This window comes from Anguilla rostrata, chromosome 1, assembly GCF_018555375.3.
Source record: "Anguilla rostrata isolate EN2019 chromosome 1, ASM1855537v3, whole genome shotgun sequence".
NCBI lineage: Eukaryota > Metazoa > Chordata > Actinopteri > Anguilliformes > Anguillidae > Anguilla > Anguilla rostrata.
Genome location: NC_057933.1, coordinates 26771580 through 26796696, shown reverse-complemented (window position 1 = coordinate 26796696; position 25117 = coordinate 26771580). Strand labels below are relative to the sequence as shown.

At 48.4% G+C, this 25117-nt stretch overlaps 1 protein-coding gene across 2 annotated transcripts in view; it reads left to right on the top strand.

Annotated features, from left to right (window-relative positions):
* The window catches only part of pals1a (protein associated with LIN7 1, MAGUK p55 family member a), a 34873-nt gene extending 9852 nt beyond the window's left edge, over window positions 1–25021 (top strand). For both annotated transcript variants that reach the window (XM_064332472.1, XM_064332462.1), the window contains exons 2-14: window positions 5988–6517; window positions 9753–9961; window positions 13061–13138; window positions 16019–16168; window positions 16896–17057; window positions 17648–17725; window positions 18290–18473; window positions 19138–19209; window positions 19358–19429; window positions 20795–20962; window positions 21675–21877; window positions 22725–22835; window positions 23419–25021. In XM_064332472.1, coding sequence (XP_064188542.1) covers window positions 6052–6517; window positions 9753–9961; window positions 13061–13138; window positions 16019–16168; window positions 16896–17057; window positions 17648–17725; window positions 18290–18473; window positions 19138–19209; window positions 19358–19429; window positions 20795–20962; window positions 21675–21877; window positions 22725–22835; window positions 23419–23595 — 2130 coding nt within the window. In that variant the 5' untranslated portion in view covers window positions 5988–6051 and the 3' untranslated portion in view covers window positions 23596–25021. The remainder of the gene's footprint in view (window positions 1–5987; window positions 6518–9752; window positions 9962–13060; window positions 13139–16018; window positions 16169–16895; window positions 17058–17647; window positions 17726–18289; window positions 18474–19137; window positions 19210–19357; window positions 19430–20794; window positions 20963–21674; window positions 21878–22724; window positions 22836–23418) is intronic.
* The last annotated feature ends 96 nt before the right edge of the window (window positions 25022–25117 follow it).

Below are 25117 nucleotides of genomic sequence, written 5' to 3'. Positions count from 1 at the left end.
CTTCTTCCAAGAGCTGCTGGAATGACACGTTCAGTTATGGTGGAAATCATAAATTTCCCCTCCTGCTATTTGGTGTCTGGCCAGGAAGGTTTGAATTGCTTTGTAAATGGGGGGAGGGGGTTCTGTCTCTGGTTAGTATAAATAAAGATTGTATGGATTTTAGGCAGACTTTGAATACCCCATTTTAAGGCACTGGCCTGCAGATCATGAAGGTCTATCCACGTTCCACCGTTTCTTCAGAGCTTGAGACTTGTGGTGGTTTGTCACGTGCGTCCCTGGGCTTGTGGTGAGAGGCCGGGCTCGAGTTAACCTGGTCATAATCTCTTGAGTGAAACTGCTCACCGGCTGACGGGAGCCCTGTGACGAAGAGGCCGCCGCAAGCCAGATGACCAGGCCTGACGCTTACTGCGTTAATGCCGCTTACGGGCCTGCTTAACACACCTGAGCACTCTCTGTGGCCTCTTTCGCTCTCCGTTATCCCTTCTTAGGGCTCGTCTTTCTCGTACTCTGGCTTCTCGCTCTCTGCATTTCGGCCTTTCTTGCTGTCTTTCTCTCTCTCTTCCCTGTTCTTTTCTGTCGGCTAATTATATTTTACTTTTTGATTTTATTTGACTGTTTTTCGTCTCTCGCGTGTTTTCATGACACGATCGGGCATCGACGATGTTGTTGCACTGTTCCCAGTTTGTTTTGGTGCCTGAGGGGCTGTTGAATGCAGTTCCCTTCAAAATTCAAATTCTCTCTTCCTCTCACCGTCCGTCCCTCCCTTGTGATTTATTAGAATGGGAGGGGCGTGAAACGGCGGGCTGGTTTCTGTCTGGCCGTTCCAAGGGCCCGACGCAAGGATTATAACGAGCGGAGCTTGCCCTCGCACACTCTTATGCTCACCCACGCACGCACACACACACACACACACACACACACACACACACACACACACAAGCCAGACTCACACGTGTGCACACACACACACTCACTCACTCTCTCTCTCACAAGCACATGCACACACTCGCACAAACGCACACATGCACATATACACACACACACTCTCTCACACACACACACATGCGCACGCACGCATGCACATATAAACACACACTCTTTCTCTCTCTCTCACACACACACGCACGCACACATGCACATATAAACACACACTCTCTCTCTCCCTCTCTCTCACACACACGCACACAGAGCCCGGCTCTCACACAATAGGACCCTTATGCTTGTCTGCTCGGCCCCTGGAATGCGGTTCCCAGGCTGTTTGGCATTCTCACGCTCGGAATTATGGGATAGCTCCGCTACCTTTGTGCGGCCGGGATGATGGTATCGAGCGGGGGCGGGAGGGGTCGGGTGGGGGTGGTGCGTCAGACCGGCCCCTGCGCAGTGATTGGGGAAGGGGGGGGTCACATTGGGAGGTCTGATAGGGGCGAACAGGGGCCTCTGGCAGTGAGGAGGATTTGGGAGATTTCTTTTCTCATATGTAGCTTCTTGTAATTTCATGCTATGGCTACACCTGACTAAGATCATTGTGAGAGTGCTGCGCACTCCCCACCTCTGACCATGGGGTGCGTCAGCACACTGAAACCGCGTCCTAGAACAGGGCTCTCAAACTCCAGTCCTCTAGAGCTGCAGCACCTGCTCATTTTCACAATTTCTTTTCAATCAGTCGCCAATTTTGGCCTTGGAAACGTGGTGTACAAGCTCTTCAGCCAATCGGTGACTTAATTGCAGCAACACATCAGGAACCAGTAGACACAGTGGCCCTCCTGGATATGAGTTTGAGATCCCGGCAGAAGGAAGGACTCAAACTCTTTGATGATAATGGTGAAAAGCTGTGTGATTCATTCCTGCGGTCTGAAGACCGTCCGGTTTGCCCGAAATCCCACGCACAGTTGTAACCACCTCAGCGAAAGTTTGGGCAGGATTGCCCCTGTGCTTATTCTAATCTATTCTGATCTATTTTTGGATGTTTGTTTTGATGATTAATGCAATATGTGAGTAATGCTTAGTACGTGCTGCTGTCTTATAATGTTTTTTTTTTTTTTCATATTTATGTGATGATTAGTGGGGAAATAAATTATTTAACTTAATGGCAGCCATCTTTGCAACCGGCTACCAGGCCTTTTCATGAAGATATGATATTAGGAAACATGTAATCCCTGTTTCACGTGTAATCGTGGTGTTGCAGCGTGTAATGATCGCAGCATACAAAAATATTTGCATTTATAATAATAATGATATTAAAACATATTTTAGGCTAATTCAGCGGTCTTTAGTAAATCCCAGTTTTATCCTTTATGAAGAGCGCGATTACATCTTGCTGCTGGTGTTTTTTTTATTGTTTTTGAGGTCCCCCACGAGGGAGGGCATTTATTTCCAGAAGGGCAGCCAGAGATTGAGTGGGATTAGTGGTGCAGGCAAACCAGACTCCAGTATAAAAAGAGAGGAGGAAAGAAGGAGATGATGAGAGAGGGAGAGGGACGGAGAAAGAGAGAGAGAGAGAGAGAGAAGGAGGGGCGAGGGCAGTTTCCCGGACGGGGCGAGGAATTCGGGAGAGGCACCCAGCGTGTCCTGGTGTTGTTCTTTCTCCGGCGGGCCCCGGGACCTCCCGCCTGCTGACGGGCGTCGCCATAGCAACGCAAGGGGCAGCAAGCGGCAAAGCAATGTCCAACTGAAGGAGGTTGAGAGAGGGGGGAGGGGGGGAAGGGGCGGGGCTGAGGGAGAATGGGGGTCGGGGGAGGAGCCAGCTTAGCCGTTCCCTAGCGATGGGGGGACACACGCGGCAGGAGAGAGGGGGTGGAGTGCAGAGACGAGGAGGTCCTGAGTGTGAGCGCTAAGCCTTTGGATATGACCCCTCTAGCCATCACACAGCCCCTTGATATCACGGTTCACCGCAGGGATGGAGTCAGTTTAGGAAGGTAAATGAATAAATAATGATATTAAATTTCCATCACTGATTTGAATTTCGCCTCATTTCCGGAATTGACTGAACTGAGTGAAATTCACGTCATGGACACTGCTGGAGACGGTCAGCGCGTTCAGGTTCTGTGAGGTGCGGTCAGGGTGCGTGAGTGGCCTCTGGGGTCAGGGCGTGTTCAGGAACCTATTCAAATGAGGAATTGTTCAGGTGTGTACTCTATCCGAGCCACAGCGGAATGCTATTTACTTTACTGTGACCTTTAAAATAAAGCAGAGAGTGGACTTCACTTGAATGTAATCTGTAGGCTACCGTATTGTTTTTTTCTATTTTTAAACAAAATGAGCAATGTTGGCTGCATAGCCTGCCTGCATTCTTTGTAATTCAAATGTCAGTGAGTGGCAGGACTGCTTAGACTGTTTAATTAGGTTATAAAGCGCACAGTTGCTTGCAGTGCTTGGTTTAATGTACTGACCAAATTTGTTTTAGAAAATGGACTAAAAATAATGGAAGCTGCATATCATTTGTTGTTTTTTTAAAGATGAAATTTAGTATTTGGCTTTATAATTTGTGACTCGAGAATATGATTTAATGAAGCAGAGAAGTGAACTTTGCACTTTGCTTGTGAAGTCACATTTCGCCTAGTCACTCTCCAACCTGTATGTTTTTAAGTAGTGTGAAATGGGCTAGCCCGTTAGCCAAGCTTAATATGTGGACCAGCTTTGGGAAGTTAAAAAATGGCAGTGCTTCTCCGCATTTTTATTTAAATGTTCGGTATGTTTATATGAATTTGTTTCATTTTTTAATGAGAGGATGTTCTGTTTTAGCTGCACATTTTGACTGACATGCTAACTTATAAGGAGTAATACGCGTTAGCAATGCTAGAGAGAAATGTAGGCCAATAAATGATGGAGAATAAAAATACGATGCATTAAGAAGCTGAATCCTATCGTAAGAGTGTTATACTTTGGGGGGGGTCTTTGCATGTAAAGTTATGATTAATGGTCTGCATCCACGTTATTTTGGTCAGATCGGGTCACAAGGTCCTACGTTTCAGGCCTGGTGTGTGTCTGTGTGCGTGTAAAGCTTGCGTCTGAAGACAAGACCGAGAGGAATGTGAGTGGAGGAGTGGAGGTTATCTGTGAGGGGAGATTGAGTGGTTGCAGGTTGATGCTACAGACCCGTTTTTTGCTAGGAATTTCTCTGGAAAAAGTGACTGCATTTCCATCATAAAAACGGAAGCAAAAGTGAACTGACGGATCACTTTGGACAAAATGGCAATGCCAGGCTTTTTTTCATGGGGGAGGGAGCACATCTTCCCTGCTGTACTGTGTACATAATACTTCAAACCTCAGTGATGGCTGGAAGATTTAAACTTTAAATGTTTTTGGGAGCAATTCAGTACTGTGGATATTTAGGCTATTTCCTATGGAAAATTCTGGAAATCGCTCACATTTTTGCCCTTCACATTGGTGTAACTTACAAAGTGGGGGCTTTCTTTTCTGGTGTGTGTGTGCATGCGCTCGTGTGTGCATGTCTGTGCGTAAAATATTTTAAGGGCTGTTGTTCAGATCTGCAGGTCCACTAGGTCCTTTGTATCTGATCTGGGAACCGTACAAACTCGGGTTCAAGGCTTAAAGGGGCTGGCCTGTTATCTGTAGTAGTCTGCGTTTCGGTTCGAAAACACCCTGCGTCGACGGAGGTGATAAATCGGGCGATAAAGGGCAGGCCTGGTCCCTGTCAAACCCACCAAACCTTCCGAGCACAAAATGGAGGCCCCCTCGAATGTCCCAGTGTGTGTGAACGTGTGTCTGTGGAGATGCATGTCAAAGTGTTCGTGAGTAACGGAATAAGAATAAGCCAGAAAGGCATAGTCTTGTTCTGTTGCCTGCATTGGTATGGAAGGCATTTAAGAAGTGTTTGTTTTCTGATAAGGCTACTGTAGCATTTTTTTTGTTGCACACATACACACACAAATAGACACGCACACACAGAGGCTCTCTCTCTCTCTCCCTCTTCCTCTCCCTCTCCCTCTCCCTCTCCCTCTCTCTCTCTCTCTCTCTCACTCACTCTCCAACACAAACACGCACACACGCACAAACTCAGAGGAAGGCGATAGCCATTGGTAGATTGCCCATCAGGCAGTGGGAGGGTGTAAGGTCACCACGGTGAGGTAAGCTTACTGCCTCCTGATCCTGCACTTTGCTGACTGGATCTCTTGGGAGGGGGGGGGGGGGGGTAGGCTGTGGGTGCTGCCTTGCCTCCAGGATGATTTAGGCTGTATGCCGCATGCATGCCTGAACACCACGCTGTGACATCACGTCTTGGCACAAGCAGATGGCATCATGCTACAGAAGAGTCCATGCAAAGCTATTCCTTACAGCCTGTTCAGCCTATTTTCATCCATTAGGTGACAGGGGACGCATATAGGCATGTTCCGATATTAAAACTTCACAGTACGATTATCTTAGCCAACATTTTCATGATATGATATTATATATGATATATGAAATTAAAAGTAATAATGTTAATATTGTTAACAAATAATGTTAACAAAATAACGGAATTCAGAAGTATAAGACTTAAAATAGTGTGTAGCTTTTTGTAGTAAATTTGGCCTGCTTTTCAGCAAAATAACTATGCCGCTTAATCAGAAATAAATGTAAACATTTTGGCCCCACTTTTAAACAAAAAAAAAAACTGCTTATTTCAACCACAAAAAATTGTGCTGCTTACTCAGAAGTGAAGTATTTCTAAACTTTGTACCAAACGATGGGCAAAAGCTCCATTGTTTCTGGTAAAGTTGTCTCCTGCTGTGACAGCATATGACCTCTGCTGTCCACCATTGTGCAATGAAAATAAGAAGAGCTCCCCCTGTGTCCATTGCTGGTTATTACTCCTCTGCTCAGTTTCGCTCTGTATTTGAGTTTGTGGTACTGCCTCCAGGTCAGTTTCACCCTGTATTTACGAGTTCGCTGCACTGACCCCAGATCAGTATCACCCTATATTTGTGATGTCGTTTCACTGCGTTTTTGCTCCGCCGTACTGACCCCAGGCCCGTTTTTTCCCGCAGGCGCGGCCCCCGGAGACAGGACCCCAGCTCGGAACAAGGGTGTCATGGCCCCGGCCCTGCGGAGATGCAGAGATCACCGCTCGTAGCGCGCGCCACCCACGCCACACGGACCGCCGACTACTACTACGCGGGGCGGGGCGGGGCGGCGACGCCCACGACGGCGGCGGCGGCGCACATGAACGGCCACGCGACGGAGCCCGACGGCGACGGGGCGGGCGGAGTCCCGGACGAGCAGCCCCAGTGGCAGCGGGAGATGCCCGTGGACTGCCCGGGGGACCTGGGCGCCCGCACCCTGCCCGTCCGGCGCAGCGCCCAGCTGGAGCGCATCCGGCAGCAGCAGGAGGACCGCAGGAGGCGGGAGGAGGACGGGCGGAGCAAGCAGGAGCTGGAGCTCAACTCCTCCATGCGCCTCAAGAAGCTGGCGCAGAACCCCAAGGTGGGGATCGACAACCCCACCTTCGACCCCGTCGAGGGGCCCGGGGGGCTCATGGGACAGGGCCTGGGCCTGGGAGGAGCCCCCACCCTGCTAGGTAAGTGGTTGTGTATGTATGGGTGTGGGTGGGTATGTGTGTGGGTGGGTGGGTGTTCGTACATATTTATGTTTTTTTGTTTTGGTAAAGACTATTGGTAGTGAAAACAGTTTGCTTCTTCGTGTTACTCTATTTAGTATGAAGCTTCTGTGGTGTTTTTTTTTCTCCTCATCAGATGTAGTTTAGCTGACTAGATAATTCACCTGTTCTCTTTTTCCATCTCCTCGTCCTCTTCGTCCCTCTTTCTCCCTCGCTCTCTTTTCTTTCCGTCAACCTTGCTTCTCTCCTTCCCTCTCACCCTACTTACTCTCTCACACTATCTCTCTCTCTATATCTCTGTCTCTCGGTGTCTCATTAGTAGATCTATCACAGGATGAGTTTAATCACTCAGATGGGATGTGATAATCCACAGCAATCCAGCAAGCCCTCTGATTGGATTTCTCTGGCCATCGATACGCTTCACTTATTTATTAATCCGCTCCTATGGAAACGGTAGCCTTCCGCCGACGGTTAGCCCCTGCGGCTGGAACGGGGTCTCCCTGAGGGAAGGCGTTCCGCCTGCCCCCTCCAGCGGAGCGCTCTTAACCAAACAGACTGCGACCGCTGGACTTCCGGCGGGAAGGTCACGCTCAACGACGGGTTGTTTTTCTGAAGGAGGGAGGGACTGAGGGCAGAAGGGAGAGAGAGAGAGAGAGAGGGCGATACGGAGAGATTGGGGGGGAGACCGTGCCAGTAATGAAAGCGAGGGAGGAGGTGTACGCCGAATTCCTGAGGTGGGGGGGGGGGGGGGCAGACCCCTCGGAGGGAGTCTTTCGGTGGGAAAGGCTTGTTGCTCAACACCGACCAGGTCTTACGCTGGCCCTTCAAGGAGTGCTTTCTTCGAGGAGGCTTTCCCCTTTCTTTCTTCTGTCACTCACACCTTGTTATAATCTCTCATGTGAGCTCAGCCTTGACCAGCCTACTGAAGAAGGTGCCGCTGTGAGGTATTTCGCTTGATTGAAAGGAATCTTAAGACGTGCAATCAAAAATATAATGAGGCATGCCTTTCCAGTCCCCGCTCCCACTCAGAAACTTCCTGACACACTCTCTCTCTTTCTCTCATTCAAAAACACGCATACTCGGCACACACACACGCACACACACCCTCTAACGCAGAGAAGGGTCTTAGACTCAAGGGGCCTGTTCTTGCATTGTCAGCGGCAGGTTCTGGATTTGAGAGAGAGGAGATCTGAAAGAGTGAGGCGGATTATGGAACCTTAAGACAGCGCTCAGGAGCGCGTAAGTGCGCGTGGGTGGAATATCGGCGGTCCCGGTACGATCCGTAATTGTTATTCGTGAGCTTGATCTGTGTTGGAGAGCTCTCTCTGAGCCTGGTGCCCATTGCCGCCTGAGTGTTTTTTGAGGGCCGTTGACGCGAATGAGAGTGGGCTTGCAGCTCCCGTGTCCTGTGGTTTCGGGTATTACTGTTGCTTGGTGTGACTAAGTCCCTTGTCCGTCGTGAGGTAAATCTAGATATCGGATGAGGTGGCAGAATTGTACGCTTGGAGAAGATGGTTGCTGCATGATGGAAGTTCCTGTTTTCCTGTAGTTCCTGTTTTCTGTGTGGGAAGATTAGTAGTTCATGGTTTCTGTGTAGGGATGTTGTAGTTTGTGTTTTCTGTTGAAGGAAACTACGTTTCCTTTTGTATTCTTGGGTGAAGTAACTGTAGATTCTGCTTCCTGTGAAAGGGAATCCATTTCCTGTTTCCAGTGTAATGAAATTGTAGTTCCTGCTTCCTGTGTAAAGAGATTGGCCTGTAGTTTTCTGCATGAGACTGTAGGTTCGGTGTTCTGGGTGAGGAGACTGGGGGAATGTTCCAAAGTGCATGCATAATACTGCAAAGCATACAGTGTTGAAATTGCTTATCGCTACCTTGACTTACCTTGAGTGCTGCTCCAGAACTCAAGCACGCATGCAGTTTGTACATTGATGGATCCCACTGGTACCCTTCATTGCACCGGAACAAGTGCAGAGCAAAGTGTACAGAGCCTTTGAAAAACTGCTATACCAATGTGACACTGACCTGCCAGGCATAACTTGATGCTATTATTTATTTTGAATTCTATTTGAGTTTTATTAGTGGTATTTCCATCTAATTACTGGAATTACATTGGGAAATGATGATTTGTGTGTCTTTCCTTGCTTTCCTGTGCTCTGTTAGATGTTATCTCAATGATTCCATTCTGTGAAGTGTCAAGCTATCTAGAAAGTTGTATTTGCTAGCCAGCTAATTTTAAGTGGTCAAAATATTTTGAAAGGAAACATGTAGCTATAAGCTAGACGTTTATCTTCTTAGAAAAAAAGGTAATTTGATGCCATTGACCACCTTTCAGCTGCTTGTCTGTTGATACAGTATTTGAGTTTCTAATTTATGATTGTTCGCTAACTAGCATAGTTTGGTCGTGTTTCTGTAATCAGAAAGAAAATGGTCAAAATTGATTGTGTTGTTTGTTGCACATTTCTTATGCCACAAATGAGGAGTTAAAGATTTCATTACTGAAGCTTTTTGTTTTTGTTTTATTCAAACTTTTTGTGTCGAAATTCACATCTGTTGTTGAGCCCAATTTGCAGAGCACAACATGCAGTCTACAATTTGAGATTATGGAGAAATGCAATTCTATGCTACTAAATGTTTACAGCTCTAGTTCTGGTTTCCTTTGAGAATTGTTCCCATTTCCTGTAAAAAGAGGCTGTACTTCCTGTTTGTAGAGATTAATTCCTTGAGAGGAGGCTGTAGTTCCTGTTTCGGGAGAGAAGTGATTGTAGTTCCTTAGTCCTGTGAGGAAAAAGCGGTGGTTTCTGTTTTCTTTGAGCCTGGGCTGCCCAATTGTGATCCTGCAGATCTACCGTCCTGTAGGTTTTCATTTAAATCCAAATTTGGCGCACCTGATTTTACTAATTAGCAGCTCAACTAAATCTCTAGCTGCTGAATCAGTTGTTCTTTGTTAGGGCTGGAGTGAAAACCTACAGCAGGACAATAGATCTCCAGGAACAGGATTGGGCAGCCCTGCTTTGAGAAGAGGCTGTAGTACTGTTTCCTGAGTCTGGAGACTGTAGTCTGCTGCCTTTTCCCCGCGAGTGGAGGCGGTACTTCCTGTTTACTGCGACACAGACCGTAATGGCTGTATCAGATGACTGTCTGTGAGCGTACATGCTAACCATGCTAACCCCCTTCTCCTCCCTCCCCCCTCACAGAGCTTGAGGACTTGCTGATGTCACTGAAGCAGGTCCAGCACTGTCTCAGCGACTCGCAGAGCCAGGAGGACGTGGCCCTGGTGCTGCAGCTGGTCCAGAAGACCGACTTCCAGAAGGCCTTCAGCATCCACAATGCGGTGGCGCTGCACATGAACCGGCCCAGCCCTCCCTTTCCCCTCACCGCCCGGGTCCAGGGGCTGGCACAGGAGGTGAGGGGGCGCGGCGATGGGCGGGGCAGGGGGCGGAGTCAGGCCCCGCCGGAAATACGATGGGAACGATTTCTGTATCAGAGCCCACTGACTTTTACGCAGTCTGGAGCCAAGATTTGATTTTGTTTTGTTAACCTTTTTTCTTAAAAGCAGATCTACAAAGTGCTACATGAAGATCATAACCATTGGCATGAACGCACATAAATATTGTGCCTGGTAACTGTCAAAGAACTTTTATGGAAACATGTCTTCGCAAGCGCCTGTACCAACATCCAGAGGGCAGTTTGTCAAAACGATAATGGCAGTGAATGGGTGTTTAACAGCTGTGGTTTTACTGTTATTCAACACGTTCACCCGAGTTTACATTAAACACAAGATGAACGTACCGAACGCCACTGACGTGAACGCGGTGCTCGTCCTCCCCGGGGCCTGCTGTCTTTTGCAGTTCATCTCCTGAGGGAGATTACTCACCGAGAGCCTAATCCTGTTGCTGCAGCGCACCGACTCCTTAAGTGGATCAGACACTTACACATTGTTTAGACTGAAAGTCGCACGCAAACGCACGTCAAGTCCTTCTCGACAGGGCTCTCCAAGTCATCAGGTTTTATTAATCTCCTCGCGTCAGTATGCAACGCTTATACTATTTGTTGTGAGATCTCTTAAGGGAAACAAATCTGCAAAAGAACAATAACTGATAATAGAGTTTATTCTTTTAAACTCTATAAACCTAAGTAACCAATAACCAAGACTTGTAAGGGTATGTGTGTGAGTCAGCTTACAGTAGCGTGGGGCTGTGGTCTGGTGCGGTGATGATGGCCTGGTTTGGTTTGTGGGGGGCGGGTAGGGTGAGTTGGGAAGTGGAGTTTAGGCCAGGGTGTGGAAAGAGAGACTCTACACCAGTAACAGGTCTGTGGTCCTTACAGTTAGAGCTTGTGAAGTTATAATTGTCGACACTGTTTCAAAGCCACAAAAGGTCCTTATAGACTCCCTTATTTAGGGGGTTTGCTGAAAGCTGTCTCTGGAAAATGTCAAAAATTGTAGTTACTTCGGCCATGGAATGACCCCCCCCACCCCACCCCCTGCACCACCCTCGCCACCCGACTCCGTTAATGATTTCCACCTCGTTACTGAGAACCGGCAGGGCTCCACGCTGTTTTTTTTTGTTTTGTTTTTTTCCCGAGGAGTAATGTGCTCCTACCCTACTTTGAAAAAAAAATTTAGGCTGGTGCATCCCAATTAGTAGATGTACCCCAGAATTATTTTTTCTAATTAGGGCACGTCAGTTTTTCGGGAGAAAGTGTTCCTAAAATGGCAGCGCTGTAGAGCCCTGCCCGTGGGCTGCTCGGAGCCGCATGAGTGAGTCTTTGGCAGGCTGCGCCGCGCTCTCCGGCGCTAATGAGTCACTGGTAAACTTCCTGTTGTCGTTCCGCTCGGCGCTCCGTTGCGATGAGAACGCGGGGCACAGAGCGGCCCTTGTGCGCGGCTTTTTTAATTGGAGTTCAAAACCCCGCCGCCCGGAGCACAGCAGCTCAACGGAACCTCCGCTGCTCCCGTCCTGAGGCGCAGGTAGCAGGCAGGGGCTGCAGTGTGTGTCTGTGTGTCTGTCTGTCTGTGTCAGTGTCTCTGCGTCTCTGTGTGTCAGTGTCTGTCTGTGTCAGCGTCTCTGTCTCTCTCTGTGTCAGTGTCTCTGTGTCTCTCTGTGTCAGTGTCTGTGTCTGTCTGTGTCAGTGTCTCTGTGTGTCTCAGTGTCTGTGTCTGTCTGTGTCAGCGTCTCTGTGTCTCTGTGTGTCAGTGTCTCAGTGTCTGTGTCAGTGTCTCTGTGTGTCTCAGTGTCTCTGTGTCAGTGTCTCTGTGTGTCTCAGTGTCTGTGTCAGCGTCTCTGTGTCTCTGTGTGTCAGTGTCTCTGTGTGTCTCAGTCTCAGTGTCTCTGTGTGTCTCAGTGTCTGTGTCAGCGTCTCTGTGTCTCTGTGTGTCTCGGTGTCTCTGTGTCAGTTTATCTGTGTGTCTCAGTGTCTCTGTGTCAGTTTATCTGTGTGTCTCAGTGTCTCTGTGTCAGTGTCAGTGTCTGTGTCTGTCTCTGTGTCTCTCTGTGTCAGTGTCTGTCTGTCAGTGTCTCTGTGTGTCTCAGTGTCTCTGTGTCAGTGTCTGTGTCTCTCTGTGTCAGTGTCTCTGTGTGTCTCAGTGTCTCTGTGTCAGTGTCTGTGAGAATGTCTGTGTATACGTGGGCGTGCTGAGCGCAGCGTTATTTATGTTTTTTCTCCATGCGAGCCGAGTCAGCTCTCTGCTCAATAAAAACCGTTTGCGTGTCCATGGAAAAAGAGGAGTGTTCGCCCAGCTGACGGCACCCAAATTAGAGATCTTTCCCTGTTGGGCCAGAGGAGATGCTGGGGGGGGGCGGAGCTCAGCAGTGAAGAGGCGGGCTCTTAAATCGACGAGCAGAGAGCGTTTACGGATTCCTCTGGCTTAGCCTGAGCCGAGCCCGCCCCCACAGAGACCCCTCTCTCCCGTCACGAGGGTCCCAGAGTTAAAGCGCATAGCTTTCCCTGGACTTTTTCCCTCTTCACCTCAGTCACTGGCCACCTGAGGCCTCACACTGCCACGGGCACCTAATCCTGCCCCCTTCCCACCCCCCACCTCACCTCCCCAACTGTGTGGGAGGGAAATGCCTCAAAGCATTTCACTTCCACGTGACCCGGGAATCAGAACACCGTTCCGGTGCAGTACGGGGTCCTCCCCTCCACCCCTACCTTACTATTGGGGCAAAATGGCATGGGCGTTGCAGTTCGGCTCAACGGCGGGATGCGGTTGGTCACTGTAGACCTCAGGAAGCAGTCTGTCCAATAGAAATATCCGGTTGTCCGTCCCCACCTCCTCCTGAAACCCATATCTCCTTGTTTCCATCTGAATCACCTCCCTCCCTCTCTCAAATACTCCTGTACCTTTCTCCCTTCCCCATTTAAATATCATTCGCCCCCCTCCCCCTGAAATACCTCTGTTCCTCTCCACCCTCCCTGCCCCCTCTCTCTCTCTCTGAAACACTGTTCCTCTCTGATGTTGTGTGTGTGTACAGGAGTGTCATGTGACCTCTTCCTGCTGCAGGTGCAGACCATGTTGCAGACCACGCAGCAGAAGGATGGTTTGGAGCTCAACGCCCTGCTGACCTCCCCACATCTGCAGGTGAGCCCCCCAACACTGCAGTCGCCCCAACACATCTCCACACACTATCCTAACACCACTCTTGACTCCACCCCAACACAGTGCCATACCCTCCACACACTATCGCAACACCACTCTATATGCCACCCCAACACAGTACCATACCCTCCACACACTGTCGCAAAACCACTCTATATGCCACCCCAACACAGGACCATACCCTCCACACACTATCACAAAACCACTCTATATGACCTAACCTGCTCTTGCAAACCATCTATGCCCCAACCCGTACATACCCTCCACACACTTCGCAAACCACTCTTTGCAGACTACCCCACCATTCCAACACCTATATGCCACCAAGAAGCACCACATACCGCTCTACACGGCAGTCTAAACTCCTGCCTGCACGCCACGCTAGACATTAGCGATTAGACCTACTGCGGTTGCAACAGGGATGAGCCTCTGTGTGAGATGCAGGCTCTCCAGGGTGTTCATGCGCACTGATATCCCAGGCTGTTTGCTCTATCATTTCATCCTGCTGAGCTAGCAGACAGACATACTTTGCCACTTAACGCTCTTTACCGGGTAAACAGTGATCCAACACCTCTGTGTCAAGGGACAACAGATAAATTCCAGGAAAATCTTTGGATTACCCACTGAAGTGCAGATGACCTTAATATATTTTTCATATTTCGTGAGTCAGAGTTCACGAAAGGTCAGCGCTTTCATGGTCTGACATCAAGAAGGAGGTTAAGACATATTCGGAACAAAAAGAAAAGCTTGATTATGAATTTTCCCAGTTTCGGCGGCAGTAGTGTCAGCAGTGCTGAACTATTAAGTCCTCAGACACAGTAGAGCTAAACTATGGAGGCCTTGACCTAGACTAAAATTAGACTGTGGAGGTAACAGTGAAACATGACGTGGCCTTATTGTCATAACAAATCTTTGATAAGCATCTTTAACAACAGATATGCCCAGGCTGGCCAGTAGAGGCTCACCCTCTGTAGCCAATGTTCCTCCCAAAATGTCTTCCTATTATGGAACTTTTTCTAGCTGCTATTTGAATGTTGTTCTTAAGACTGAGGTTTTTTTTTTTTCTTCAATTACAATTACTTGGGTTCAGGCCTGGTTTTTAAAATAGAATTAATATGACACCATTCTAGTTTCTGCAGTATTGATAAGTTTAAAAACCTGAAAGCAAGACCTGGGGGGGGGGCATAAGCCTTAGTTGTGCTGACTAGAATCAGCAGAGGCCTCAGCAGTGCTGTGCAAACTCATTAAACTGTGGAGACACAATGCGATGGGTGAAGTGGACAAATAAGGCCATTACAATACATATACCGTATTACTTCGATACGGCACCGCCATCGGAAAACATGAGCCCAGCCCAGCGCTTGGAGAAAAAGAGTTACCGTATGTCACTGCCGGCGCGTAGCGCTCCAGCTCTCACTCGCGGCTCGGCGGTAAATCCCATCAGCCCAGCTGAGGACGATCCGCACACGTGACCGTGAGAATGCCCCAAAAGGACGTGAGCCTCCCTGCCCAATTTAACTCTCCCGTGAGCGCTATCCAATTAAGGGCGAGCGTGGAGACGACAGATGTGGCTTTGGGAGAGCCGCCGGATTAGCAGGTTCGTTGTAGCAAAACAAAACGAGCCTCGCTCCCGCCCTGGCGCCAGCGTTGGCGGGTTCTCTCTCGAGGCCCCTCTGTCTTGAGGGACCCCGCGTCGCCATGACGCTGTGGATGGCGGTATATTTCACGATGGCGGCTTTCAGACGGCGGGAAAGATTAAGGGATTTCGTACAGGTGAAAGCTTAGCCAGGAGCGAGAAGCTAATTTAGGCCAGTGCTTGCTGGGGGAGGCCCAGTTTTTATTCAGTTGAGTAGGCTGGAGCAGAGGGAACTGGACTTGGTTTTGAGCTGAGGGGACGGCAGCAGAAGAAAGAGGGGGTGAGGAAAGAGAAGAGGTGCAGCGTATGGAATACGGCTTTAGAAGTTCAGAGACATTACGACAACCACCGTTTTGGATGACTAGACTGACGGCACAGCATTAAAATGCAGAACAGTAGTTCACTCAGGTCCCCCTTGCAGTTGTAACACTCCACCCATGTATGAAGACTTTTGTGAAGCACACTTAGTCACCTCTCCCTGTCCTCTAGTGTTATTACATTTGCCGTTATATAACCGGACAGGCTCAGACAGGTTCGCGCAGCAACAAGCGTACCCTTTGCAGAAGTAAACTGCCTACGGTCGAAAACAACCGACAAAGAAACGATTGCAAACCGCGCAGACGGGTTTGGCGGCGACGGTTGCATTTTGGCTGACTCGCCCCAAAATGAGGTCTGCTGTACCTGTGGTTGGTCGACGGAAAACTGATCAGAACCACAGAGTAGATCAACTCTATGACTTATAGTAGACAACTGACTCGCTCTGTGTCAGGGACAAAGCAAGCAGAAGCAGTCATGGCTGTCTGAAATGGTCACCGTGACGGCGGAGTCCGCCTGCTGACGCTGTGACTTGGCTCATTGTACAAGCTATTGGATGCAAGGGTGATTTTTATTTATCAAGTTCCAAGTTAATGGCTTGCACGGATACGCTAAGCAAGGATTCCCTGGGGGATGCAGAACCTCACAATGACCTAGGCAAGAACCTGTAGGGGATACCTAGCTTGGTAGCCAGTAAACATATGGCTAGCTGCCCATCCAGCCAATCAGAAAGGCTGTAATCTCCATTTGTCTGTATCAAAAGCTGAACTTATTTGTGTCGGATGTGTGTGTGTTGATTAATCCTGTGATGAACATCCGAGGAGAAAGCATGTTTGGTTGTCTCTGCCTGCCAAGTGTCACCAAACGAGTCTAACACCCACCCGCCCTTTCTTCTGTGCCCCCCCTTCCAGGGCCTAATGCAGGCCCACGACATCGTTGCGGAGCAGGAGATGCAGCCCGAACCCCTGGGCCCCCCCGACGGGCCCTTAGAGACGCTGACGCAGTACGGAGGCGAGACGGTCAAGATCGTCCGCCTGGAAAAGGCCCGGGACATCCCTCTGGTGAGAGCCGACATGGCTTCCTGCACGTCTGTTCCCTTTGTGCCAGTGGGAGAGATGAGGCACCATGAAGCTCAAAATGGGAGGAGCTGCCATGTGTTGTCAGTGTTTGACTGAAGAGGGTGTGGTTGGTGAAAATGAGTCATAGGAGTCACATGGTAGTTGCACCCATTTTTAATCTGTTTTATGACATCGCTGTGGGTGGCAGTGTAGTATAACGGGTTGGGAACTGGGCTTGTAGACCAAAGGTTGCAGGTACGATTCCCAGGTAGGACATTTTCATTGTACCGTTGAACCAGGCACTTGATCTGAATTGCTGGGAAATATCCAGATGTGAAGATGGGTGTTATGTAAAGCTGGAAAAAGTCGCTCTGGATAACAGCCTCTGCTGAATTCCTGTGATGTTGCCAGATGTTTGTGGTTGTTGTCACCCAAAATATTTCCCTCATCATGGTTTGATGTCTTAAGTTGGGTCTCATACATATTTAGAATTCTTATCCTCTCATACCTTTCTGTTTAATCCCTACCTACCTATCTCCCCATACATTAAATAGAAATGTATGTATGGGGGGATAGGCAGCTAGGGATTTAACTGGAAGGTATGAGAGGATAAGAATACAAAATCATAGGGAAACTTTGGATTCTGAAAATAAACAGAACATGCTAAGTTAATGGAGAGAATGCCCGCTCTGTGGGACCACCTGACCGCGCGTCGCTACGTGCTCCTCAGGGCGCGACGGTGCGGAACGACATGGACAGCGTGATCGTGAGCCGCATCGTGAAGGGCGGGGCGGCCGAGAGGAGCGGGCTGCTGCACGAGGGCGACGAGATCCTGGAGATCAACGGCGTGGAGATCCGCGGGAAGGACGTCAACGAGGTCTTCGACATCCTGGTGAGGAACACCCCCACCCACCCCCAGTACCCCTGTCAGAAAACTATCCTGACGTTCTGAGGGAAAGAAAATGGCCTTCGTAAAAAGGAGATCAGCATATAGTGTGTGTGTTTTAGTGTGTTTTAGTGTGTTTTAGTGTGTTTTAGTGTGTGTGTGGTGTGTGTGTGTGGTGTGTGTGTGTGTGTTGTGTGTGTGTGTGTGTGTGTGTGTGTGTGTGTGTGTGTGTGTGTGTGTGTGTGTGAGAGAGAGAGGGTGAGCAAGTGTGCAATTCTCAGTTCTGTAAATGAATCCCAGTACCTAGAATCCAACTACCATACAAACAGTTAGGCAGAGCGGTGGAATTTTTCTTTTGTCCACCGTGAAAATCTCTGCGTATCGCAATATTTGTGTGCCATTCGTATATCGGTGTAAAATCGTTATGGCTGTGTGTATATCGGTGTAAAATATAGATTTTTAGCATTGTGCAAAATCGTCATGGCGGTGTGTACTGTAAATCAGTGTGAAATTTAAAGCATGGCCTCGGTGCTGCTTGGTTAATGTGTGGCCTCTGCTCTCCTTGTCCCTACCTCACGCTGTGCTCCCCACCCCAGGCTGAAATGCACGGCACCCTCACCTTCGTCCTCATCCCCAGCGCACAGATCAAGCCCCCGCCCCTCAAAGAGACCGTGGTGAGTGCAGCCTCTGCCGCCCATCCAGTGCTGAGCGTGCTCAGAGCGTCTGTGTACGTTTGCATGCTGGTTCATAACACATTTGTATATGTGGTCCATTTGTATAAGTCAGAAGTTCGTGAATGTATACTAAGCTTGTTGCAGTGATAGATTTAACTGGTTTTTTGTCATTACAGTTTAAAAATAAAAGTAAATAAAAATGCATTTGCAGACCTTCAGCGTTAGTGTTATTAAATGAATATAAGCACATTGTATTATAAACGTATTATAGTCAATACTGTCAGACGTAGTCAGTTCTAGGCTGTTAGTTGAGTGATATTTGCATCGCAAAAATGTGCACGTTTTATTGACGTTATTTTAAATTGTGGATACCTGTACTCTTCGTTCTTTGCACTTGGAGAATATTAATGGCAAAGATCTGCAACGCGCAAACGTCTCTGAGTCAGTTTGTATGGCTGTGTGGGCCCTTTAATTCGAAATCCCCTTTTAAATCTCCCATCGGAGCACCCCATGGCAGCTCTCTCAGTGCCCGGCCCGCTCTCGCCCCTCCCCCCCCGTCCCCAGGTTCACGTGAAGGCGCACTTCGACTACGACCCCTCGGACGACCCCTACGTGCCCTGCCGGGAGCTGGGGCTCTGCTTCCAGAAGGGCGACATCCTCCACATCATCAGCCAGGACGACCCCAACTGGTGGCAGGCCTACAGGGACGGGGACGAGGAGAATCAGCCCCTCGCGGGCCTGGTCCCAGGTAGGAACGAGGAGGGCTGGGACCTTGGGCAACACCCCAAAGTCACCCACAGTGCCCCTGGCTGAAGCCAGTGCACAGCAACCATGTGCTTCATGCTCGGCAGCCATTTTGAACGGATCCCCATAGGGTTAAACCCAAGAATCAGATGGGATTTAGTAAGGGATTAGTGCTGTGTCTAGACTAGGGTGGGCACGGAGGGCTGTATCTATCTCTGGATTTCGTGCCAACTTCTGCACTTAATTATCTGGGTCCAATCCTTTAGGAAGGGATTTTTGGCTGTTTCTTTTTAAGTTAATGAATGACAGTGGAAGACTTCCTGTGTCCAAGCATGAAACATCTTATTCTGGACTATTCTACAATTAAACCAGCGTAAGTGTATTCAGCTGATTAGCTCATTTCTTCAGGGTAATTGGTGACGACAGATGTCTGCGTACACACCTGCCCTGTAGGAATGAATTCACCCAGCTCTGGTCTAGACCAACTCAGGCCATTGCCATTCAGCTGGGTTGAGGTTTCATCTGGTTTATTGCCTTGAGGATGATGGTACAATTAATAATCGTAATTAGAGCAATAGTAGTGATAAAGGGGATTACTTAATGAATAACATAAAGCAGCAGCAATAACAATAAAATGGCGCTCTCTATCCCTCTTCATTTCTCTAAAGGGAAGAGTTTCCAGCAGCAGAGAGAAGCCATGAAGCAGACGATAGAGGAGGACAAGGAGCCTGAGAAGTCAGGTGAATCTCTCCCTTCCTTGCGCGCGCACACACACACACACACACACCAAGCACACATACACACACATGCACACAGGGCTTGTTTTTTGTTGTGTACCTAAAAATGTAAGTTTCCATATATATGACACATATCAATTCTGTTTTCCAGGAAAACTTTGGTGTGCAAAGAAGAACAAGAAGAAAAGGAAGAAGATCCTGTACAACGCCCATAAGAATGACGGTGAGTCTGGAACTGCCTCTCTTCTCTTTCTGTGTCTTTCTCTCCCTGTTTATTTGTCTTGTTCTCTTTCTTTTCTTTTCCCTTCCCTTCCCATCGCCCCACCCTGGCTATTGTTTCATGTATGCGTTTAATTTGGGCAGCTGCAACTTTACTGGTGTAGTTTGGGTTATGTACCTAAGGGTAGCATCCAACTGAGCTACACTGAGCTAAACTGCAACTGTGAGTCTAGATCGTCACACATTCATAACAGGAGCAAGGTTGTTACAGGGGCAAGCAGGTGGACGGCTGATTATTTGAACTGTCTACCGCCCACGTAGACGCGGAAAGGAATCTGCTGAGCGCGTGCATTTTGATGCACGCTCAAGTGGAATTTTCCGCTTGTTCCCATTCGGTGTCAGACGAGGTGCTACTCGGGTACCTGTGACTGCAGAGGAGGGCCCTCACTGCAGTGTGTAGGAGGGGTATTATATGCAAATTGCCACAGATTACCATGGCAATGTCTCCACCTGATGTAATATGCACAGATAGAGTATTATAGAAACCGGTTGTCTCAGCGCTGGGAGACCGTTGGCCTCATCTCACAAGCAGTATGGTGAGATTAAGTCTGCCAGGGTTTCTAGACATCACTGCATTAATTTCCCCCTAAGATGAGCCCTCAGGCTACCAGCTGTAATCGGTGAGAGGTATGTGTTATACACAGTCATGATAATAACTGAATACTTTTGACCACATTAAGTCAACAAATGTCAGACAACACCAAAGCTTCCCAGAAAAAAAACACTACCACTTGTGTCTGTTTGGTGTTAATGTGGCAGCCAATCAGCAGCAAGGTCATGCAGCACCCATGTGATCGTGTCATGTGTTTTCGCTACCATATCAGGTAAGTTTAAAAACATAAATACGTAAAGAAAGCAGATGAACCACACGGCGTCAGTGGTTATAGTTGCGCTTAAAAAAACAGTTGGTAATTATGACCATGGTGTATTGCCCAGTCCTCTCCTTCAGTGTGTGCCGTCTCTGCTTTAAGCCTGTGTGACCTGCAGGTCCAGTGGCTCACAGGCTAATGCTCCTGCTTCAGATGCAGCTCCCCCTGGTGGTACTGCAGTAATTCATGAGGCACAGTTTTGATGCAAAACGGAGTTCCAAGCAGAATTCTTAATTAATTAATTTTTTGTAAGAAAGGAACTAAGAGCGCTCGCAGTGACTGAATGCAAACCCCCCAAAACAAACCCTGTGTGGCGACTTCCAAGAACTTCAGCAAGTGGCCTGGCAGTGGAACACTGCTCCAGATTGTGGATCGTGCCAAAGATTTGCTGGGTACTAATGCCGCCAACCCCCCTCCCCCTACTTGTCTCTGTCTCCCAGACTACGACAATGAGGAGATCCTGACCTATGAGGAGATGGCGCTGTACCACCAGCCGGCCAATCGCAAGCGGCCCATCGCCCTGATCGGCCCGCCCAACTGCGGGCAGAACAACCTGCGGCAGAGGCTCATGAGCAGCGAGCCCGACAGATTCGCCGGCGCCGTGCCGCGTAAGTCACATGGGCAGGCCGAGGAGGAGGAGCGGGGGGGTTCGGGGTGCAAGTTTTGGATGGGGGGAGCACTTAATGTATCACTAAATGTTCTAAAGAAAGTAGTCCACAAATGGTTGTCTCTCTTTTAGCATGTATGGTCTTTGTTAGCCGCACTTTGATCCAAAGCCTATGCAGGGGGTCTGTGAAGGTGCTGTAGGGGGTCCTTGGCCAGACTTGATATTGAATGACTATATAGATTTGGGGAAATGTTTCAAAATATTACTTCTTTTCTTATATAACCTTTTTTTTTACTTGTGAGGGGGGCCCTTGCATGCCTTTTGTGGGGACTGAGAAAATGCCTTATCTGTCAAATTTTTGACTGCTCTGGATTTCGTCACGTTTACCGCCAGATAACCGCCTGACACTGTGTCCAGGCATTGGTGCGTGCGCGAGTGCACGTACATGTACGTACAGACAAAAAGTGTGCCTCACTCCATATGATGACTAAAGAATAAATGCAGTCTTACAGGGCTAAAAAGGGTCCTTATCTCTCATAAATGTGGGATATTTCAATACAGGTTGCTGATCTAGAACACAGCCAGATTTCATGTTTTAATTCAGCCTGCCTCAGTGACATTTATGCTGCATTTCCTTTTGAAAGAGCGTTGTGGGCAAGTATGTTTGTGTTCGGTCACCCGACGTGATTTTTGGCTCCTCCCTTGTGCCGTAGACACCACGCGGAACCGGCGGGAGATGGAGGTGAACGGGCGGGAGTACCACTTCGTGTCGCGGCAGGCCTTCGATGCCGACACGGCGGCCGGGAAGTTCATCGAGTCCGGCGAGTTCGAGAAGAACCTGTACGGCACCAGCACCGACTCGGTCCGGCAGGTGATCAACACGGGCAAGATCTGCCTGCTCTGCCTGCACACCCAGGTGAGAGAGACCCCGCCCCCCCAGGCCTCCCCCCCGGGACACGCCCACCCACCCGTTTCCATGACGACAGGGTTCCCCCACAGGTAGCGATGGATAGTGAGGTTGCATTAGCCCGTAATGGGTTGGAGCTACGATGAGCTGTCAGTAGCTGAGTGGTTTAAACGCACTGAAGTGTGACTATTGGTTTAATTTGAGAAATGAACTGCTTATCCCATTTTGGGTCTTTTGAAGCCTCACTCTCCTATCACAGCCTGCAATTTTAACAAGTGCTTTTTTTCCTTTCTTTTTTCTTTTCACAAAAACCGTATTCTGCGAAAGGTTGTACTTAGGACTTCTCGAATGTGCTCAATTTTCTGTTAGTTCATGCATTTTTTGAAACTCCTTTCATAGATTTTTTGAAACTATTCATAGATAATAATCCAATCGATGGTGAGTCCAAAGTAGGGCTGCACAATATGTCAAATCGCCATTTTTTTAAACTTATAAGAGTAACCGTCGCCATGGGGCATAGAGGTGATCTTTCTTTCTTCTTTTTCTTTATTCATACCTGATGCGGTAGTAAACAACCAAACGTCAGAGGCCGTGTGAAATGCTTCCAGGAAAAAACATCACCGCCGATATCCATTTGGTGTCGATAAGACAGCCAATCAGCAGCAAGGTCATACATCTTCTATGTGATCACGTGATTTTTTTTCAATCGCGTGGAAGCTTACAGGCCTTGCTGCTGATGGCAGCCAATGGATGTCAGTGATGCTTTCACATCTGCAGTGAGCGTCTCACATCTCTTCGGTAAACTGATTTTAAGTGTGACACGTCTGTCTCTCCCTCCCTCCCTCCCTCCCTGCAGTCCCTAAAGGTCTTGCGAAGCTCGGACCTCAAGCCGTACATAATCTTCATTGCCCCTCCGTCTCAGGAGCGATTGCGGGCCCTCCTGGTAAAGGAGGGCAAAAACCCCAAGGTACCCAGTCTGCCCGTCCAGAGAGGATCTTTGTTTTTCCAGCACAGACCTTTGGTCTAAGTCATTATTAAATATTACACAATAGGTTAAACCTAATAACCACCTGATTCAACTATACAGCTGGTCATCGTCTTCATTTAAGACCTTGATTTGTTGAATCCAACATTTTAGCAGTGGTAAAAATGAATAAAGAAATGAATTCCTGCATGAATACCAGCCCTTCTTCAGTAAGAGTGAACACAGTGTTCTTCATAAACTCACACAAGCAATTAACTAATTCACATTTAGGCATTAAAATCAGCAAAACCTCTTTCCTGAGGTTCAGTTACCTAGGCATCTCAGATTAGGAGTACTGATCTGGGATCAGTTTGGAATTTTGTTTTTATAATGGATGAAGTTAGACAAGAGCAGCCTCATCCTTGATCAGCACACTTATTCTGAGTCTCATAATGACTGTGAGCCTAGAGGTTAGACATCATTGGAAGCCATACTTTGGTTTTCCGTATGTGATGGATCTCTCCTCAAACCTCAGATGACTCCCACCTCAACCCCTCTGCTCTGCTCCCCCCCCCCCCCCCCTTAGCCAGAGGAGCTGAGGGACATCATTGAGAAGGCCCGGGAGATGGAGCAGAACTTCGGCCACCTTTTCGACGCTGCGATCGTCAACACGGATCAGGACAAGGCCTACCAGGAGCTCCTGCGTCTGATCAACAAGCTGGATACGGAGCCCCAGTGGGTCCCCTCCTCCTGGCTACGCTGAGGATGAGCGTCCCTCCAGCTCATTCCTGCATTCTGGCGATGCTGAGGATGATCGGCCGCCGGCCTTTCTCGGCCTCCTCCTGACTACGCCGAGGATCATGGGCCCCCCCTGCTCTTTCCCCTTCAGGCTACTCTGAAGATGAGCAGCCCCCAGCCCTTTCCTCTCTTTCTGACTTTGCTGAGGATGATTGGTCCTCCACCTCTTTCCCTTCCTTCTGAATACGCTGAGGATGATTGGTCCTCCACCTCTTTCCCTTCCTTCTGAATACGCTGAGGAGGATTGGTCCTCCACCTCTTTCCCTTCCTTCTGAATACGCTGAGAATGATTGGTCCTCCACCTCTTTCCCTTCCTTCTGAATACGCTGAGGATGATTGTCCCTCCAGCTCTTTCCCCACCCTCCTCAGCTGTGCTAAAGATGGCCATGTTGCTCATCTCCCCCATCCTCTGTACTGCTGAATCACCTAGAAGGAATGGCTTTCAACCCTATATTTTGGCAAAAAAGCTGGGAGGTCCTTTTTTTAGCCTGCCTTCTGTAAGTGTACAGTCATCACGCATGCTGGAACCGACCCAGAATCTATTCCTTTTCTCAGGGGGCTGGAGAGGGGGCGTGTCCCTATTGTAATTGTTCTATTTTTTTGTTTTATTATGCTTTTTCTTATTCTTAATTGTCATCATTCCAGATAGGCTATATCTTCCAGCACTTGGTGGCAGCAATAGAAATAGTTGTCCTTTACTGCTTTTTGATATCTATTTATAATTGTAAATATATATTTTAAAATGAGTTTTGATGAGGAAAAAAATGGTAGTACAGAATGCATATCCAGTGAATCGCACTGCACACTAATTTGCTTTACTGTGACCTCAGGCCCTGTGTGACATGTGATGGTCTGACGAGTGACGTGTGTTCAAGTTCTGAGTTGGTCCTAAACTGTACTGTTGTACTACTGTACTATACAAAAAATTTGTTCCACGCAATTCGATTTTCACTACTACTAATAAGAATTTTAAAAAGAGGAGGTAGGAGAAACAACACTATTTTTTTAGAATGATATCTTGTGTAGCAATAACCCCCGTCAGTTTTCTTTTTGCATCTTCGCCTGAAGTACGTCTGTCTCGCCCCCTAACAGAGGTTAAACAGTGTTCTCTAGTGTGACACTAACGGCGAAAGCATTAGTGTCCTCGTACCGTAACGTTAAAAGGGATGAATGTATCTTACCGCCTAGATTAGAAACCGCACCATTTAAATCTCGGTTACCTCAGACTGGCGCGTGGCTGCCCTTCGTCTGAGTGAGGCATTAGTCTGCGTTCACACGGCATCGAGAACACGGTCGCTCACGCTTTCCTGTGGCGTCCAGGTGCTACAGTAGTTCCAATAAAACTGGATTACGGAGAATTAAATGTTTAGATGAAAACACGAGAAAAAAAATGAAACCGAAGAGGCAATAGCGTCTCTTTTATTTTGTCTTTGTAATTCCTGTCGAAGTATTCGCACGCTTCTCGGACTTTTTCCAGAAGGGTAACA